This window comes from Dermacentor silvarum, chromosome 2 (assembly GCF_013339745.2).
Source record: "Dermacentor silvarum isolate Dsil-2018 chromosome 2, BIME_Dsil_1.4, whole genome shotgun sequence".
NCBI classification, from domain to species: domain Eukaryota; kingdom Metazoa; phylum Arthropoda; class Arachnida; order Ixodida; family Ixodidae; genus Dermacentor; species Dermacentor silvarum.
The window spans coordinates 256,441,813-256,460,581 of NC_051155.1; the positions used below are offsets into that span (position 1 = coordinate 256,441,813).

General features: G+C 49.1%; 1 protein-coding gene across 1 annotated transcript; it reads left to right on the forward strand.

Annotated features, from left to right (window-relative positions):
- Window positions 1–225: 225 nt before the first annotated feature.
- LOC125943595 (uncharacterized) lies at window positions 226–3,150 on the forward strand. Its single transcript, XM_049663063.1, has 3 exons — window positions 226–332; window positions 1,703–2,712; window positions 3,128–3,150. Exons 1-3 carry the CDS (start codon window positions 226–228, stop codon window positions 3,148–3,150), a joined length of 1,140 nt encoding a protein of 379 aa, XP_049519020.1.
- The last annotated feature ends 15,619 nt before the right edge of the window (window positions 3,151–18,769 follow it).

The window sequence follows — 18,769 nt, forward strand, 5'->3', positions numbered from 1 at the left end:
AGGACCACGAGTGTCAACCCAGTTGCCTCATTTGCGGGGGCCCTCATCTCACGGGGTCCATCCAGTGCAACCAAAAATATAGGAGAGGAGGTGCTGGAACTGGAGTCGGGCGGAAACCCGTCAATGGAAAAGCCAGTCAGCAACATCAATCCAAGAAATCTGTAACGAGCCAAGCCCCTGACTTGCAAGCTCGAACGCCGGGGGAGACCCCTTCGCCTCGACCGCATGGGAGAGCCTTCAGCGGGGGCCCTGGGGGAGGCGGTCGTCCAGCAGACAAGCATGATGGGCCCGAGCCAGACCCCAGACGCGGAAACAAAACGAGCAGCAACAAGGTGAGCTGGGCAGATGTGGTTGCCTCCCCTCCCCTCACGTTGGCTGATGAGAAACTTAGGGCTGAGAACGAAAGGCTCAGGCTAGAAATACAAAAACTTAGAGAGAAGACTGCAGCGAACGCTCCAGAGAACTGTATAGCATCGCAGGTACCTTCCGCGCAAGCGATGGAGGACAACCCTCCTCCGCCGCCGTCAGGTAGTGCGACTAAGTTACCCTCAGGTACGTCAGAAATCGGGCGAGGAGCGTCGGGCGGCGGCGTAGCGTTGGCAGCTGTACCTTCGACAGCGGAGTGTACGGCGCACCGAGACGCGGACGCAATTACACAGAAATTCAGTGAATGGATGGAAAATATGGAAAAGCGAATGCAGGAGGAAATCGCAAAAATGGAATCGCGCATGCTACCAAGCCTACAGGCTAGGGTAGAAAGAAGTGAAGAGACCCTAAGCAAAAAATTGAGCAGAACTTACAAGGAATGGCAGAGCGGACAATACATACGATGCTGGAGCCACATCTGTCAAAACTCCAAGCTTATGAAATTAGGATTGACCGTAAGTTACAGGAATTCGCTGAATGCTCGCGCACGAAAACACCCAGATTGACAGGCAAAATGGGTACCAGGCAGATTGCATGTGATGACACGCTTGACCTGAGTACAGAAAAACACGGACTAACCTCTTCCAGTCTGCAACATGGCTCGTCAAACTAAACTGACAATATTACAGTGGAACTGTAGGAGTTTTAAACGTAAGCGGGAATCCTTGCAACAGTATGTGGACTCTCTAGACGAGAGGCCGGATGTAATCGCGTTACAAGACGTTAATGTGGAAGCTAAACTCAGGTCGTACACTACTCATCAAACTAACAATTCGACCTGCATACTTGTACATAAGAATAGTACGGCTTCAACAATAGACCTAGAGCTCAATGCTGACATAGAACATGTGTTTATTTGTATTCTCCCTAACACTCGTTTCAGTAAAGGAGCGTACATACTAAATATATACAGCCGGCCCAAACACAGGGCAGCAGTTTTTGACGAAATCTTTCAGAAAGCGGCACAGGCAGCAAAATCCGCGCCTCTCATTATAGTGGGGGATTTTAATGCGTACAGCTTTCTCTGGGGTTACAACAACGAGAACCTAAAAGGCAGAAAATTGGCAGCAGCAATATCGGATATGGATCTTACTATTCTGACGGACCCGCAGCATCTTACGAGAATAGGCAATAGCGTGTCAAGAGACACATGCCCTGATTTAACGCTAGTAAAGAATGTTAAAAATTGCGAATGGCAAAATACGCACGAAGCCTTAGGCAGTGACCACTATATACTTCGTATCTGCCTAGACCACAACAAGCATCGCAAACACAGGGGACAAGCCCGGCTTGCGGATTGGTCGCGCTTTCGAGAGTCCAAGGATCCTCAACTCAATTCGCCTATAGAAGAATATGAGAAGTGGGCTGAATCGCTGCTAGCTGCCAGGGAGAAAGTCACGAAAACGCTGCAGACCTCAGAGGATGTCCCGGCAGTTGACAATCACCTGCTCCACCTTTGGGAGGCCAGGAGAGGCCTCACCAGAAGATGGAAGAAGCAAAAACTAAATCGCAAGCTTAAAATCAAAATCGCTGAAATCACACAACAAGCAGAGGAATACGCGTGGACCTTGGCCAAGAACAACTGGCTAACCAAGTGCGACTCACTGAGAGGCGGGCTTGGCGCCAAGTCCGCGTGGAACCTCCTGCGATGCCTGATCGAGCCCAGCAAGACGAGGGGAGAGCAAAAGCGGAACCTGAAGAGAGCACTCCACGGCTATGCAGGAACGGATGAGCAGCTGGTGACAGCCCTCGCGAGCAAATACCTCTGTACGACCAAAGATGACGAACCTGTGCTACATTATCAAGGCAAGGATAATCCGGAACTCGACAGAGACTTCGATAAAGAAGAAATACAGGCGGCGTTACTAAGCATGAGAAGAGGTACGGCGCCAGGACATGACAAAATCACAGTAGGCTTGCTTGCCAACATGAACAAGAAGATGCTAAGCCACCTGACGGTTTACATCAATGAGTGCTGGAGAACTGGCAAACTCCCCCTGGCGTGGAAATCGGCATACGTCAGCTTTATCCCTAAGCCGGGCAAAGAAGTAAGCATTAACAACCTCCGTCCGATTTCGCTCACTTCATGTGCCGGCAAGCTGATGGAGAAAGCAGTGCATACCAGGCTTTCAGCGTATTTGGAGGAAAACGATTTGATGCCCCACACCATGTTTGGCTTTCGGGAGCGCCTATCCACGCAAGACGTACTGTTGCAGCTCAAGATGGAAGTTATTGACCCACCCAGCAAACGCAATAGTAGAGCCATCTTAGCCCTGGATCTCAAGGGTGCTTTCGATAATGTGAAGCACTCAAAAATACTGGACAACCTGCGGAAGACACAATGTGGAAGAAGGACTTTTGAATACGTCAGAGACTTTCTACAAGACAGACGAACTCATGTAAGGATTGGAGATTTTAGGTCCGAACCAATCCCTATGGGCACTAGGGGTACGCCACAAGGAGCAGTCCTCTCTCCTCTGCTCTTCAACATCGCCCTTATGAATTTGCCGGAACAACTCGATCGCATAGAGGGAATTCGGCACGCCCTCTATGCAGACGACATCACTATTTGGGTGACCAAGGGCAGTCTGGGGCAGATGGAAGAGGCGCTTCAAGAGGCTGCTTCGATGGTCCAAAGATATGCCGAGGAGTGCGGACTGCACTGCTCTCCGGAAAAATCGGCTCTTTTCATCATGCGCAGACGACAAGATGAAGCCCCGGTAGAAATTAGGGTTCACGACGCCGCAATCCCTGAAGTGGAGACATTGCGTATCCTGGGACTACTGCTTAACAACAAGGGTGCCAACTCAGAAATGATTGCTAAGCTCCGTACGACATGCGAACAAGTAATACGTATGATCACTCGTATCACCAATAAGACGAGAGGGATGATGGAAAACGACACTCTTCGGTTGGTCCAAGCCTTTATACTCAGCCGAATCGTGTACGTGGCTCCGTACCTTCGGATGAGGAAGTGCGATTTAAATCATTTCGATGTCATCCTTAGAACAGCATATAAGAAGGCGCTGGGACTGTCGGTCAAAACATCTACGGAGCGCTTGCTGCAGTTGGGGGTGCACAACACAACAGATGAGCTAATTGAGGCCCACCTATTAAGTCAATATGCCAGATTGGGAGGAACAAAAACGGGGCGCAAGGTGCTGGAGGACTTGAAAATCAGCTGCCCTTACCACACAGCAGCAAGACAAGACATCCCGAAAGAGTGGAGGAGCAAGTTTGCGACACTGCCCCTGCCGAAAAACATGCACCCTGAATATCATCAAGCAAGGAGGAGGGCGAGAGCCAAGAAGATAGACGGGATCTATTCTAAAATAGAGGGAGCCTTCTTCGTGGATGCTGCGGGTCCTGTAGGAAGGGTCTCGACAATAGCCGTTGTGCATCAAGGGAAGACGGTCAGTGGACTTTCTGTTCGGCACGGGGAAATTGCAGAATTGGAAGAGGTGGCGATTGCTATGGCAGCTTCGCATCCTAATTCCGAATACATAATTACGGATTCGCAAACTGCATATAGAAATTACATGCGGGGCAGAATTGCGCCGCTAGCTTGCAGGATTCTGAAACAATCTGGGGTCTTCGCTTCGCGCAAAGAGCTGATTTGGGTGCCAGGTCATCAGGGAGTAGAGGGAAATGAGCGTGCACACGCCGCCGCCCGAGCTTTCCTTCCCCGGGGTCCCTCCTCCTCCCTCCCCGTAGAACCGGAACACCCATTGCCATTAGTAACTTATGCAGATGTATTACAGCACTTGCGCCTATCGCGACGAAAATACCCGGGCCCTGCCAAAGGATTAGATAAATCAGAAGAATGTCTTCTACGGAGATTACAAACCATGTCATTTAGCAATCCAGTAAAGCTACATGCTATCGGGCCACAATCCTTTTCAGCCGAATGTAAATTCTGCGGGCAGAAAGCAGATTTGTACCATATGGTATGGGCCTGTCAGGCTAATAGTGCCTTAGAAACCACACAACAGCCAACGTGGGAAGGATGGGAGGCAGCCCTGTCCAGCTCAACCCTCGAGGACCAGCAAGCCCTCGTGAAAAGAGCCAGGGCGGCGGCCTTAGCCAACGGAATCCCGGAATAAGGATCCGACCACCCTTCCCCTAACTCCCCTCTCCCTTTCCTGTCAATAAAATGTTTTCATCATCATCATCATGCTTATCGCTGCTTCCATTCACACTCAGAAAATCGTTGAATCATCGTTGCGCGAATTCAATGTGGCCGCGATATAAATTAAGAAATTAAACGGCGCAAGCTTGCGATATGCAATGCACTAGAGCAAAGTGGCTGTTCATGGCTAGAACTTAAGATGAGAATGCACATCAGCTACTCTTTCAAATGGGAATTTATTAGACGGGACGAAGGCAGGCGTCTATCTTGAATTAGAGCATCACTACCACAGTTTACTGATGAAAACCTGAGCAAATGCTTTTTTTATTTCAATTCCACTTAACATAGACCGTGTATATTATTCATTGGGCTTTCGTCCATTGAGGACTGAGTGGCTCTTGCAAGATCTAAAAAAAGAGGTGACTTTCTTTTTCTGAAGTTGCATATGAGAATGTGCCAATGTAAGCGCGTTTGACAATGCATGCTACAGCCTGTCCACAAATACACTTACACCCACCACACAATAATCCCATAGACCTTTTTTTTTTTTTTTGCATAGACACAATACGAAAAAACTTGTGCATGAAGCAGCTCGATAATTTTAATAGATGATAACCATCCCAGAAGCTTGCGGTCTCATACACTCCCACAATGGAAAAATGTTGTATAAAAACATGCAAGCGTGTAATATACACCGCACGCGCATTGTAAAAAAAAAAAAAATTCGGTAGCCAGGATGGAACAAATCTGAAAATCAGGGACACATCTGCACAGAAAACAGCAGTAATTTACAGGGTGCACAAATATTTCAAAATATGCAAATGTCACGTAGCTGGACAGAACCATAGTAATGTTGTTGCCGTCCCTTGGAGATAATCAGTTATTTTTTACATTCCGCCTAATTAGATAATTATTTTTATTTATTGATCAACTTCTCAATTATAATTAGATTAAAATTGTCAATGAGAAAATTGTAGAGCAACATGAAAGACTCCCGATACAGCTTTCTATTGCTCAATACGTGCTACATAAAAGTGTTTTTCCGAGCATGAAAGAAGCTCACGAATACACGCAAAGTGCCTCGAGCGGCCAATCGCGAGGCAATATTGCTGTATTCGCGGGTTTCGTTCACGCTCGGAAAACACTTTTATGTATCACGTATTGAGCAACAGAAAGTTATATTGGGAGTTTTCCACGCTGCTGTACAATTCTCTCGTTCACACTTTTTATCCAATTATAGCATTAAAAAAGTTAATTAATAAATTTAAAAAATAATTATGTAATTAAGCGGAATAAAAAAATAATCTGAATATCTCCAAGCGACGGCAGACAAGATTACCTTGGTTCTGTCCAGCTACATGACATTTACATATTTTCAAATCTTGGTGCATGATCGTAAACCACCCAGTATATATCTTGTACATGCAGCAAAATTTGCAGCAACTACTGCGGCACACAGGAGGTTCTCTCTTCCGCAGCGGCTTTCGAGGTTTATTTGACCGTGTGAGATTCTTTGGACAGTTTGGAAATAAGGTGGGAATCCTTTTATCGAGCACTCCGCGTAATATTGCCACGTGTCTAGCACGGCGATGACGACAACATAAGACACATCGGCACTTATGAAAAACATAGCAAGAAGAAGAAGCAGTGACTAGCGTGCGGTATTTTAAAACCATCCGTTCTTGTTACTGCCTCTGCCGACAAGTGCGTTTCGTTTGGCCCTCGAGCTTTCGACGTCGTGACAATATGCCATCGATATCGTATCCTCTGAAAAATGGCTGGTGCAGACATGGTCGGTAGGCGTTAGAGTTCGGTCTGCCCTCAGATTTGCACGGCGCCACTGCTCTAGACTACCGCTGTCGGACGGCGCTTTGAATAAAGGCACACGCTCCGCACAAGTCAGGTATCCAGAATTGCAGTTCGGAACGAAGCACTTTCAAGCCATTTCAAACGTCCCTCAGAAGGCCGCTGCCACCTTCGTCGAGGGCCCGTGGCGACAATACCCAAGCACAAGCTCATGAAACGAATGTGAACAAAAATCGTGCCTTCAAAACAGCGCAACCGCACATGCAAGCAGGAAGACGAAGCAGCGGCAGCACGCGCCTTGCCGCCCAGGCTGGGACCGCATACCGCATGCAGCGCCCTCTACGACGGCGCCGAACCAGCTGCAACCAAGCCGAACCATAGCCTCCTATATTAAAAATTATAGGAGGCTATGGCCGAACATAATCTGGACCATAGCCTCCTATATAGGAGGCTATGTCTGGACGCGAGCGAGCGGCGCTTTCGCGCGCGATGGGGGGAGAGTGTCAGCACCTCTCCTTATTCTTATCATCATCATCATCATCTTACAGCGTGCTCCTGTCGCCCCAGCCCCCTCCGCTCCCCCATTGGCCAATCCATGTCACGTGGAAGCCCGCGTTGCGCTTTTGTATATTTTTTTCTTTCCAGCGCGCCCCGACTGCCATTCTCGGGCCTGTGCGACGAAAGTGCTGTACGCACAAACGGATCAAACGAGTTAGGGACAAGAACTTCGTTGTGATAGCATGCTGCTGCGCCTTAAGTTGCCGCAACCGACAAGGCGAGGGCAAAAGGCTTTTTTTTTGTTTACCATCCGGCGTGCGCAAACGCTTGCTGCACACTTGATATTTGCGCCGTCTCGCATCGTCGCGTTGCTACTTCCGAAACGGCATTATTAAGACCAGGTACTGACTGACGAAGCAAAATCGCGCCTCAAAAACTTCTCCGCAGGGCGCGATCGAAGTTTTCCTCGTATTTCCTCTGGTAGCGCTTTAGCTGTCGTCTGCCACAGCAGGACCGACGCAGGCGGCTCCACTGTCGATATCGCGCCTCGATCGCGCTGGTCGCGCCGAGCGCGATAGTGGAACCGAGGAGGAGGGAAGTGGATGGCGCTACTTTTTAGATATAGGGGCTTTAGCGAAGCGGTCCTCCTCTCCTTCTAGCGGCGCACCCCTGGTGTCATGGAGGTAAATGCCTGGTGTCGAGACGGACGCTTGCGCGCATGCGCGTCCTTCCGTGACTGCAAGCGTGCATGTTTCCGCGCTTGTTCCTTGCGCGCCGACGACATCCCAGTGTGGCCGCGAGGTGCCCCTCTTGCGATTGGCACTGTGGCGGCTTCGACGGGCAAAACTTAGCTGATATAAAGGAAATAAGTTTATTTTCATCTTTCCTGTCTCTTTTCTGCCACGCTCTTCTGCGGGAGAACAAAACAAGAAAACAAGAACGAAGATTGGCCAAGGTCGATTCACATAGGTCGCGAAGCTTCGGGCGAAAAGCGGTTCAGAACGAATTGTCACCGACATCAGCAATGGTGGTTATGGGAGCAGCGATTGAAGCGCCACTATGTTTGGAGGGAACAAACATGGGGAAAGAAAAAAGCGTTTTATAAATAGAGACACAGATTCATTCAACGTAAATATCAATACCATCCGCATATAAAATAAATTTTATATGCGGATGGCGAGAAAAGAAGAGACAATTCTGTCTTACGTGATCATTATCAAAAAATACATTTTTTCAGCGCCCACCGTAAGAGCGCCCACTGATAGCGGCGGGCGTTGAAGCCGCTATCATAGAGAAAGAAATTCAACAAGAGGGGACACTCGGCAAAAACTGGCAACAGAAAACACGTCACCATACGTCACGCTATACTTTTGACACCGAACGTTAGCTGCCGGGAGCATCGAAAAAAAAGAAAGTGAACTTAAGTTAACAGGCATTCATTCATTTTTTTTAATTCTTTGCCGCGAAAACTAAAACGTTTTGCGTATAAATGAACTTAAGCTTTGCGACTTATTTTCCTTGCCTTACCTAGCCACAGGTCAATAACGCGCCACAGGGGCGTAGCCAGAAATTTTTTTCGGGGGGGGTTCACCGGCCCGACCGGGGGGGGGGGGGGGGGGGGGGGGGGCAAGCTTCTGCTTTCCTCTAGGTCACGTGATCGATAATAAATAGCGGTAGTGTAAGCAGACTCTAGACATGTATATCAAAGACATGGGACCGCCCCTACCTCCCCCCCCCCCCCCTCGCGTGTGCGTGTGCTTGTGAAGATATTAAGTAAAAACTAAAGTAAGCTCATTAAATACAGTAAGTACGACAGGTACAGTGGGCGTTTGGAGCAACGGTCTCTCATCGCGCCACTGAATGGACCAGTCTTCGAAAACGCATCATTGACACCGTGCGATCGGAGAAGACATCATTAATTGTTAATTTCCGTTAAGCGTAGATGGCGTCGTCCTCGTCGGGGCGAAGTGCGTTTCACAAGTCAAGGACGGCTATACGCGTGAAAATGTACGTGTGACCAGGCTATACCTACTCCCATAGCAATAACTTGTTCGCTGCTGTCTTTGCGCTAGAAAACTTAAATACGCGCAAAAACGCGTAAGGCTTTATTATTTTTTTTTTCGAAGCTTTCGTCGCCTCGCTCCCTTATACGAGAGGGTTGCATTTCCTGCGGCAAGTGCATGGGCCGCTGTGTCTTGCGCTGTGTGCGAGCGTGCAGCCGTCATTTGCCTTTACGTCAACAGATTCAGAATTGTACAGAATATTTCACCGCACAGCATAGATATGGCATGTGTACGCATTTAAAGTAGTGCGTGCAAATCATTTCTGCTTCACTTACGCCGGTGCAAACAGGAAGCGGCCTTGTACCTCACAGAATCTCGACTGATTGGTGTACTATAGTGATGCAGGAATGAACTCCGGTATTATTCAGTGCATAGTGCGCATAAACAATTTCTCAGGACGCGTGAACTCCGACGAGGACTGTCAGCGTCTGCAACAAGAGTTTACTTACGCTGTACTGCACACAACACTTCATGCTTGTCGGCTGTCTGTTTCGTGCATTCTATTGCGAGTCGGTGGAATTTCACTGCTGTCATCAACCCCTTCGTGTGTACATTCCTGGTTTGGGATTCCACAACAAAACAGCAACTACTAGCCTTCCGTAATTGCTGGTTTGGGATTCAACAACACAACAGTAATTACCAGCCTTCCGTAGGGGCGCAATCGCAAACAAGAGACGTTTCTCGCGCAGACTAAGCCTACGTTCACACTTGGAAAGCGGCAAGCGGGCGGAAAGGCCAAATCGGCCGGAAAATTTTTTCCGCGCCTGTCCAAGTTGTTCACATTTGTTTTGCTACCGCCGCGGCCGCCGCTGCCGTTTTCGTCCAGATCCATCTAGTCTGCGTACGTTTGTCGGCGTGGTGGCGCTCATTATCGCATTATTTCGAGCGGTATGTTCATTCTTTGACCCACGTACCGTCATGAAAAGTGATCATTTTACGCAACTTCGCGTGTCATCTGCGACCTTCGGTAAATTCCTCGTTGGCGTTCCGTAATTCTCCGCACACGGGCGCGGTAGCGCTGAGTCACAGGTTGGTGCCTAGGCGTGATATTTCTTTAATAGCTTTTATTTACAAGTTGTAATAACATTTCATCATTTCGTATTGTCGGCGCCTCCAGGACACCAAAGGGGCAACGGGAACACCACAGCTAAAACCTGGGCTGGCCCTTGTGTTGGGGCTCGCCAAAACCTGCGCGTCCTACGTGAGACCTACGCTCCCAATCTATCGTCGCGACGAGAAAAGCACCCCGCGACTTCTGCAACATACCGTACACGTGCGAGGAGAATTATGGAGCGCCAACGAGGAATCTGCCTAACTATTGTCTGCCATGGAAGTGGAAGAAGAAATGGCTTTTATACTTCTACCTACTTGTTTTCTAGAAATGGACACTAAATAAACGGAAGACGCGGACACCTCGGAAACGGCGGTGGTGGGTTCGCCTGGCTTTGCAAAAGCGCGAGAAGTTGGGTCACGCCAAGGCTTCGTTGCCGCACCTCCGGTCGCGCGACGTTTAATACTATCGCGAGTATTGCTGACAGTACGTTTTAGTGCCACTCTTGTCGTAGAGCAAGGGCTGGTTCTTGATCGCGTCGATCAGCATTACAGCCTACACTTTTGGTGCCATGGTTTTTGTGCCCGGTGCCATTTTACGACCGGGTCCGGTTGTTTACATGCTAGTGTAGCTTCCAGTGAAGCAGAACGACTTTCCACCGCGTTTCCGTTTCGCCATGGCGAAAAAATCGGCCCGAGACCGATTTGGCTCGCAGCCTGTTTTTCTGCCTGTTTTGCCGCCTAGGCGAGATTTTGCCGCTTCCTACAGCTTCGAGACCAAGTGTGAACGTAGCCTAAAATCCTGCGCGAGCGCGGCCTAACCGGCACCTGAAGGGAAGCGGCGGAAATGTATACCGGAGATTTCGACCACCTGGGGTCTTTAACGTGCAGCCTAAATCTAAGTAAACGGGCGTCGAGCGTTTTCGCCATCATCTAAAATGCGGCTGCCGCATTTGTTGCTTCATTTGTTGCGCATTTGTTGCTTCAGAATGCGGCCGCCACATTCTCGCCCAAAACTTCACAGAGTGTGCAAGCCTTGACAAACACCGTGACAGTTTTTTCCATATGCAGACATGATTCGCTGTAAATTACCAACCCAAACGGAAGCGCCCAGGAATTAAATTGTGATAGTAGCACCGGTTTCATGAATTATGTCAGCGCGAAGCGACGAAAACAAAGGGTGGGTTAGTAGGGGGGGGGGGGGGGGGGGTTTGCTGAAAAAATTTCGGGGGGGGGGGGGTTGAACCCCCCCCCCCCCCCCCCCTGGCTACGCCACTGACGCGCCAGATACATGCGTCATCCGCCAGACACTCCCCCGAAGCCAGCGAGGATGGCTGCGAGCGCTCGCGCGCGGCGACCCGTCTGTCTCTTTTTTTTTTTTTTTTTTTTTTTTAATGTAACCTGGTTTATTGGGCTCTCGGCGTATTCTTGCGTTCCTTCTGCACTGGGACAAGACACCACTGCACTATTGGAATACGGCAAGGTGAGAAATCTTGTTTCACAGTCTACGACGCAATTAGGCTTACGGCACGGCCGGGACCGAGACTTAAGACGCAGCTAGCGAAAAACAGCTCGGTCATCCTGGCGCAGTTAACTTGAGTAAATGAATCGTGCTGAGACATGTTTCCGACGCTTCCTAGGGGACTATTGTAACTTATCTCGGTTTTTGAGCCACACTGTCCGCACAGGGCGCCGTGTCGCAGTTAGCGAGAACTCAGCCGTGGTGTGTAGTCTAGTGCATCTTGCTAGGAGAAGTTTGTGCCGCTTTCTCTGACGCCAGACATTACTGAAAAGTAATTTCGTTACTTTCTGGAGTACTTTTGAGGCACGCTGGCCGCACAGCGCGCTGTAACGCAGTTAGCGATAAGCAGCTGGGCCGTGGTGATAAAGTTAGTTTGGCGTGTAATGAATCTTCGAGGGACAAGTCTATGACGTTTTTTGTGGCTCCGCAACAACATATACCTTCTTTCGGTACTCACGCTTGTTGAAAACGCGATGGGCGATTGCCAAGAGTGATAACATGGGGTGTGCTGCTGGCGCCGGCAGAACGCGCGAACGACGAACATATCAGAAACTTGTAATTCGAAAATTACGTCTTCTAAAGGACTGAAAAGAGGCATTGCACCCACGCATTTGTCTTGAGTGCTTGTTGCGTCCGTCTCTGTGTATGTCGCGTACCGTCGCGTCGCCCGAGGCCAAGTTTTGGAAATGCGAAGTCGCTCGTGTAATTGTGCTGCCTAAGTGCAGGAAATAATGCCCGGAAATTGGGGAACGCTTGCAAATCAGATATTTTCATATATGTTTGGGATGAGTGGGGTATTTTCTACGCGATGTATGTAAAAGCGAATCGCTTTTGTTTGTAATGCCGCCCATTCACCGCTTTCGCACGTTTCGTCTCTACACGCAGTATTCCTATGTCTAAATACCAAAATGACTCATGCGTGTAACATGCTGTTACGTGCTTGCAAATGTAACATGGTTGTAATTTACTTTTTTTTTTCAGCTGGTACCGTCCGGTGGAGCTTCATACAGGACTGCCTTACCTGCTGGTGTCACAACGTTGGATGAACGCACAAAAAGCGTGGAACGAGCTTTTATATAGAGCAAAATAAATATTTCCTCATTGGACAAAAGGTCTTGCGTCTACTTTGTGAAATTGCACGTGGCACAGATTCGATGGAACTTTACGAGATCGTTCGCAATCATTTTTACTAAATAATAAACCGATTCTGCACGAAGAGCAAAAAAAAAAAAAAAAGGAAAAAAGGGGGGGGGGGGGGGGGGGGCACCGCCGGCGTGCTAGCTTGCGTTCAAAATACGCGCGCCCAGAACCGAAACCGGAAGTGATGCCAGTGATCGACACCGACCGCTTGGCACGCTGCAGTCAATTCGGCCGCTGGGCCCTATGGGAGTGTCCCCTCTTGTTGAATTCCTTTCTCTATGCCGCTATCACTTGCAATGCAATGCAGCCCTTGAACTGTGCAGAAAGGCGCGCTCGTAAAGTTAACCTGTTACACCCCCCACACATGTTGTGTTGTTTTGCTTGCCGACGTTTGTCTGAATTTGGTGACGCGGGTAGTCTCATTGTTTCTTAACCTATTCAGTCAAAAGCAGTAAGTTGCGACCACCAGATAATTGTTTAATTTAGTTGTTTTCGTGCGACAGCGCGGGCCGACGGGCTTGACGTCCGACGAAATTACGAGCACTCACGCCAAAAGCGTTCATCGGCCTCCAAAGAAAGTATGTTCTGTGCTGCGATGCGATTTCGACACCCGTACGGCTGACCTTTTCCTGCATCGCTTTCCGCACTGAAAGCTCGCAACGCCCATCAAGTCGTATGGCGGGGCATTTGAATTTACAGCTGTAGTGGCAGGCCTCCGAAAACAAATTTCGCGCCTTTGAGAACCAAATGACGTCACTTCTGTTTTTACCGGATATGACGTCACATTATTTTTTTTCGCCGGAAGTGTTCCCTCCTCACATAGATGGCGCTAAGCCCCATGAACCGCCGATAAACCGCCATGTTTTGAACGTATGGGCTCCTATGGAAGCTTCGCTACCAGGTATATCTACCTTGGATTGGCCACGAAAAGGCTCAGCGCAGAAACAAGAACTGCGTTGCTGCGTTCGCGACCGGGAGATATGCATCCGCGCTCGTGACGCGACAAAAAGCGGCCGCAGCTACGCACGCCAGCTCACTGTTCCCATAGTTATGCCCGTGGAAACCGCCACCTCGCGACTACACTCGGATATCGCCGGCGCGCAAAGAGCAAGCGCGGGAACATGCACGCTTGCAGTCACGGAGGGACGCGCATGCGCGCAAGCGTCGGTCTCGACACCAGGGGTGCGCCGCTAGAAGGAGAGGAGGACTGCTTCGCCACGTAAAACCCCTATATATAAAAAGTAGCGACACTCTCCTCCTCCGCCTTCCCTCCTCCTCATTTCTGCTCTCTTTCGCGCTCCTTTTTCGACCGTTGCGCTGCCTACACCGCTTGAAACACGTGCACTTGTTTATCTTTCGCCGCTGATCAGATTCGACGATCGCCGACTGTGTTCGCCGCTATCGCTGTGCTCCTCGCCAGTCGGTGGACGCTTCTTGGGCGAAAATGGCGATGGAGCATGATCGTAAACAAACGCAGCCAGCTCCCAGCGGCGCGACGGTCTACGTGATGCCATTAGGCCAATACCGACGCGGCGTCGGCCTCGGACAGGGTGTGCGAGGAGGTGGCGGCATTCTTCAAAGCGTGACGCTACTTTTAATATAAAGGGGTTTTATGTGTCGCGCGCTCGCACCCCCCGCAATATTTTGTGGCCGAGTGTACGTGCGGTCTATCGCTTCAACGGAAACTGAGCGGCGAATGCACAGCGCATAGAAAGGTCAGAGCCGTGTGGAGATAAGAGACGGTGCGGGCGAGCGACGAGCGCGGTTGTTGGCAGAATAGAAGTGCGCCCCCCACCCCCCTACCACCCCCCCCCCCACCCCGCTCCTTCCGGCGCTGGCTTCCCGCTTCTTTGCTTGCGCGTGGGAGAATAGACCGTTTTAGCTTAGCGTTAGCGTAATGGCGGGGTTACGGGAAATAGCGTTACCGTTCCGCAAACGAACTTTGTAGAAAGAGAGTTTTAGTATAGCGTGATAGCGTAGTTTACGTGCGGGACGCTATTCCATTACGCTTTGAATTTCGCATACACAGGGCACCTAATTCTATGTGTGTGTGCGTCCGGAAAGTGCGGTAGGCAGCGCAATGGAAGCCAGGAGCGCGTTGTATTTTTACTTCACATGTCCGTCGATCTGCAACGAAACAGACAAGCAGTACAGGCTGTCTACCATAGCCTCCGAAATCCTCGCATCTCAGAGGCCATATGTCGTCGTCGCGCCTATCTCCCGACTTTAGCGACAGATGGCGCTCGCATCTCAGAAATAATTTCTCTCGTTAGGCTTAGGCGCGTTCGAAACGATACGCGATCTCGAAAATTCCTCACGATTAGCCATAACACTTTCTCGGCGAAGCGGCATGAGACTAAGCAAAAGTCGTTTTCGCAGTCATTTTCTACGAACGAAGTGAATTCTACAAAAACAACGCCAAATTCAGTTCGAAGCGGGCGACCGGGACCGCCGCCATGTTTTACGTACACTACGTACACCACGCTAACACGGTAACGTTAACTCTGAGAAATAGCGTGCGCACGGTAAACGGTATGGGTCGGCTGGCGTTCTGCGCATGCGCACTTCGATCCCGCTATTCCGGTACGCCCGCTATTCCGGTAACCACGCTAAACTAAAACTGTCTATTAGACAGTTTTAGTTTAGCGTTTTTACGCTCCGCTTAGCCGCTGAGCGGAGCGGAAGCACGAATGCGCATGCGTCCTCCGCTTAGCCGTAAGCGGGCTAGCGGAGCGAGAAACACGGTCCGCTTACAAGCTGCCTAAGCGGAGCGCGGAGCGTTGCTGCCGTCTTCCGCTAGCGAGTGTGGTAGATGCACGCGCCCTCTCTCGCGCGTACATCGAAGCACCTTGCATCGAGGTACTAGTCGCGCGAGCGCGAATAACTTGTATAATACACCTCCAACTGGTTGTTTAAGAAAATAAAGTGAACAGCACAGCTAAAAAAAACGTCGCCAGCGCATTGGCGTTAGAAAGGATTGGATTGGATTCGAAATGCAACCTCGCTGGCTATCACGTGGCGTTCACTAAGTCGACGCTTCCTTTCCAACTCGATAAAATGGACCGGCAACGCATTACAAGCACCCGTCTGATACCACATGAACAAATAATTTATATATAGATATTCGCCTTACTTTGTAAAAGTGACAAAACGGTTTTTTATTTTGTTTCACTACGCTGAATTTGGCCAGAGTGTTTTAGTTGAGCGTCTTTACGGTCCGCTCCGCTCCGAGTTGCCCCGCTAAGCCACAGCGGAGCGGCGGGCGATTTTCACGTTTTAGTTACGCGTGTAGCGTAGCGGAGCGGACCTTTCTAGGGTGCCTCGATGCCAGCGCCGCCGTTCAGGGTGGTGCCAACCTTTGACCGCCCCCGCGCCGCCGCTTTCTCGCTGCGACGCCATATTGTGTCACAGCGAGCCGTTGCGATTGCTTGGTGCCGGTGCTGAGTTCGAGGCACAGTGCGCGCGGATGCTTCGCGGACGCTTCTACTTGCTAGACAATGTTCAGCCGCATGACTGACAAGCTATCAAGTGCATCGTGTCGACATGTGTTCCCAAGTGTGCCGGATCGACGCGTAAAGGACTGCGTTGTTTTCGCTTCCCCCGGGACCCAGAGCGACGGAAGAGATGGGAAGCCCAAGTAAAGCGCGATCACTGGAAGGCAACGGATAACTCCTGCATTTGCGAGGTAAGTGTCAAGAATGTTTAGACTACCGCACCGTGTTTTTCATTTCTCTGATCCTCGCTCACGTACCTACGTTCGCTCACGAACTAAGTAAGCACTGCACCGATGCTGTCTGAGTAGCGTATGGTTTGCGAGCGCGCGTCGCATAGGCTTTTTTCGTTTTGATGGGCGCAGTCTGTACCCTTATTTTAAGGACTGACGAAGACGCTTAGCCGCGAAACATTCTTACATTAGCTACGAATCGTCACGTAAGCCACCTATTTTCCTTTTTCACGGGAAGCACACATCGTGTGTGTCTCTTGTTTCTTTTTTTTTTCTTTTTTCGGTACTGGTTATTTGGGACTAAAGAACGCAGTGCTTCGTCTGGGGAGAGCGGCTGTTTTGTACGTGGTAAGCGAAACATTGTGATTTTCTCTGATTTCTCAGGAGATATCTTGCGGACCTCAGGGTGTTACGTTACATAGCTGATTTTTTAGACTTGTACATATTTGTAGCGTGGTGATCGTAAGCCGATGGTCATTCGTGCTCATTCCCGATCGTAGTGGGTACTGTGACGGCCTTTAAATGCCTGTGCACGGTATGCCCAGGTGTAGTAGAGTTAAGGGGCACCATGAGACCAAAATGTTTCGGCGCTTTCTCGCATGGTGTCTGTTGTAGCCTGTGCATTTCTTCGAAACGTGTGAAGCGAGGTAATACAGCATTGCGTCTGCTAAAATTTATTTTTAAGCACTGTAATGGGTTCTCTGTATTTACAAGGCAACTTTACTTTTTCATATCAATAATCACTTTTGTTGTTTTACCTGTACTTAGAAACACTTTGAAGAGGACCAGTACGAGGGAAATCGACAGGATGGGCGCCGTCTGTTAAAGTCAGCAGCCCTACATCATCATGGACTATATTTTCGAAGTGAAAAACATTGCTAATCTGTATTTGACTGTCTTAGTTTCATTTACGGTTTTTGTAAGTGATATGTATGCAGTGTTGTTTATTTTTGCAATGTAGTTATCAGTGTTCTAATGGTTATTTATGAAATGTTCTGTACTCGCCATCGATGTGTTTGGCTGATGCGACGTAGTCGATGGTAGCTGATGTATGTATTCTGGCTGGATATCTTGATTAATATTACCCGCGGTTGCGTTTTCTTGTTTGCATTCTTGTTTTCGATTTATATTGTGTGTAATAAGGTTGATGTACTCACTTGAACCCCCCCCCCCCCCCATGTAATGAATAAATAAAAAAAACTCTCTCTATCCCGATTTGTGTGTCGAGCCTACCTTGCGAATTTTTTTTTTATCTCGTCTTTTAACATAACCTTCAGGCGCCACACAGTACATATAATTTTTCATGTACATATCTCTTTCATGATTGATAGTACTAGACATTATAAGTAAATGTATTTTGTGCATCGTTTGATTTCTTGTGTGTACTACGCAAGATTGACACAGACAAGTTACGTTACATTTTTCTCTACAGCACTAACTAAACCTTATTTTCACATCGCAGTTATTTTTACACCAGCTTAATCCTGTCAGCACACAGTTTTGTGGGCAAAAAAAAGCAAAAATTGCGCGTAGATATCGTCAAATAATTGCAACGAACGCGAAGAGCACGCGCAACGCAAGGGAAACTAACCGCCGTGCGCGAGTGGCTGGCTACGGTAAAGGAGGCGTGACGTGTACACCAAAATACAACAGCGAAAAAGAAAAACTTCCACACACAGGGGGTCGCAAACCTTATATACCAAGCATCGAAGCGCAAAAAAAAAAAAATAGTGCGTATTTTAAACATACACACGGCATATTAAATGTGATTGAATTAGACAACTTGGGGCATGTTCCCGGCGCCATACATTTACGTCTTCGACCTTCGACGAGTTAACGGCTATTGGTTATAAAGATATGCAGATGGGACACCGATAAAAAAATCCTCATCAAGGCAAAGCACTTGGAAGTGCGCCGCGAGTAACACTTTATGAACGCAAGCGTAGCTGAGTCTCAGCTCGTGTGACACAATATGGCGGCGCCAGCGGGGTTGTCTCCACCCTGGACGGCGGCGCTGGGCATCGAGGCACCCTAGACCTTTCGTAGTGGCAGCGCCCTCTGGCCAAATTCAGCGTAGTGAAACAAAATAAAAAAGAACGTTTTGTCACTTTTACAAAGTAAGACGAATATATATAACTTATTTGTTCATTAAGTATCTATACGGGTGCTTGTAATGCGTTAGCGGTCCATTTTATCGAGTGGAAAATGAAACGTCGACTTGTTGAACGCCACGTGATAGCCAGCGAGGTTGCATTTCGAATCCAATCCAATCCTTTCTGACGCCAATGCGCTCGCGGCGTTTTTGTTAGCTGTGCTGTTCACTTTATTTCCTTAAATAACCAGTTGGAGGTGTATTACACAAGTTACTCGCGCTCGCACGAGTGGTGCCTCGATGCAAGGCGCTTCGATGC

Bases quoted from the DNA above. Each gene is read 5' to 3' on its own strand.
- LOC125943595 (XM_049663063.1), top strand. From the start codon at position 226: ATGGGAGAGCCTTCAGCGGGGGCCCTGGGGGAGGCGGTCGTCCAGCAG. The intron at 333-1,702 runs GTGAGCTGGGCA...TCGCAAACACAG, and splicing joins ACAAAACGAGCAGCAACAAG to GGGACAAGCCCGGCTTGCGG. The intron at 2,713-3,127 runs GTGCTTTCGATA...CATCATGCGCAG, and splicing joins CTTAGCCCTGGATCTCAAGG to ACGACAAGATGAAGCCCCGG.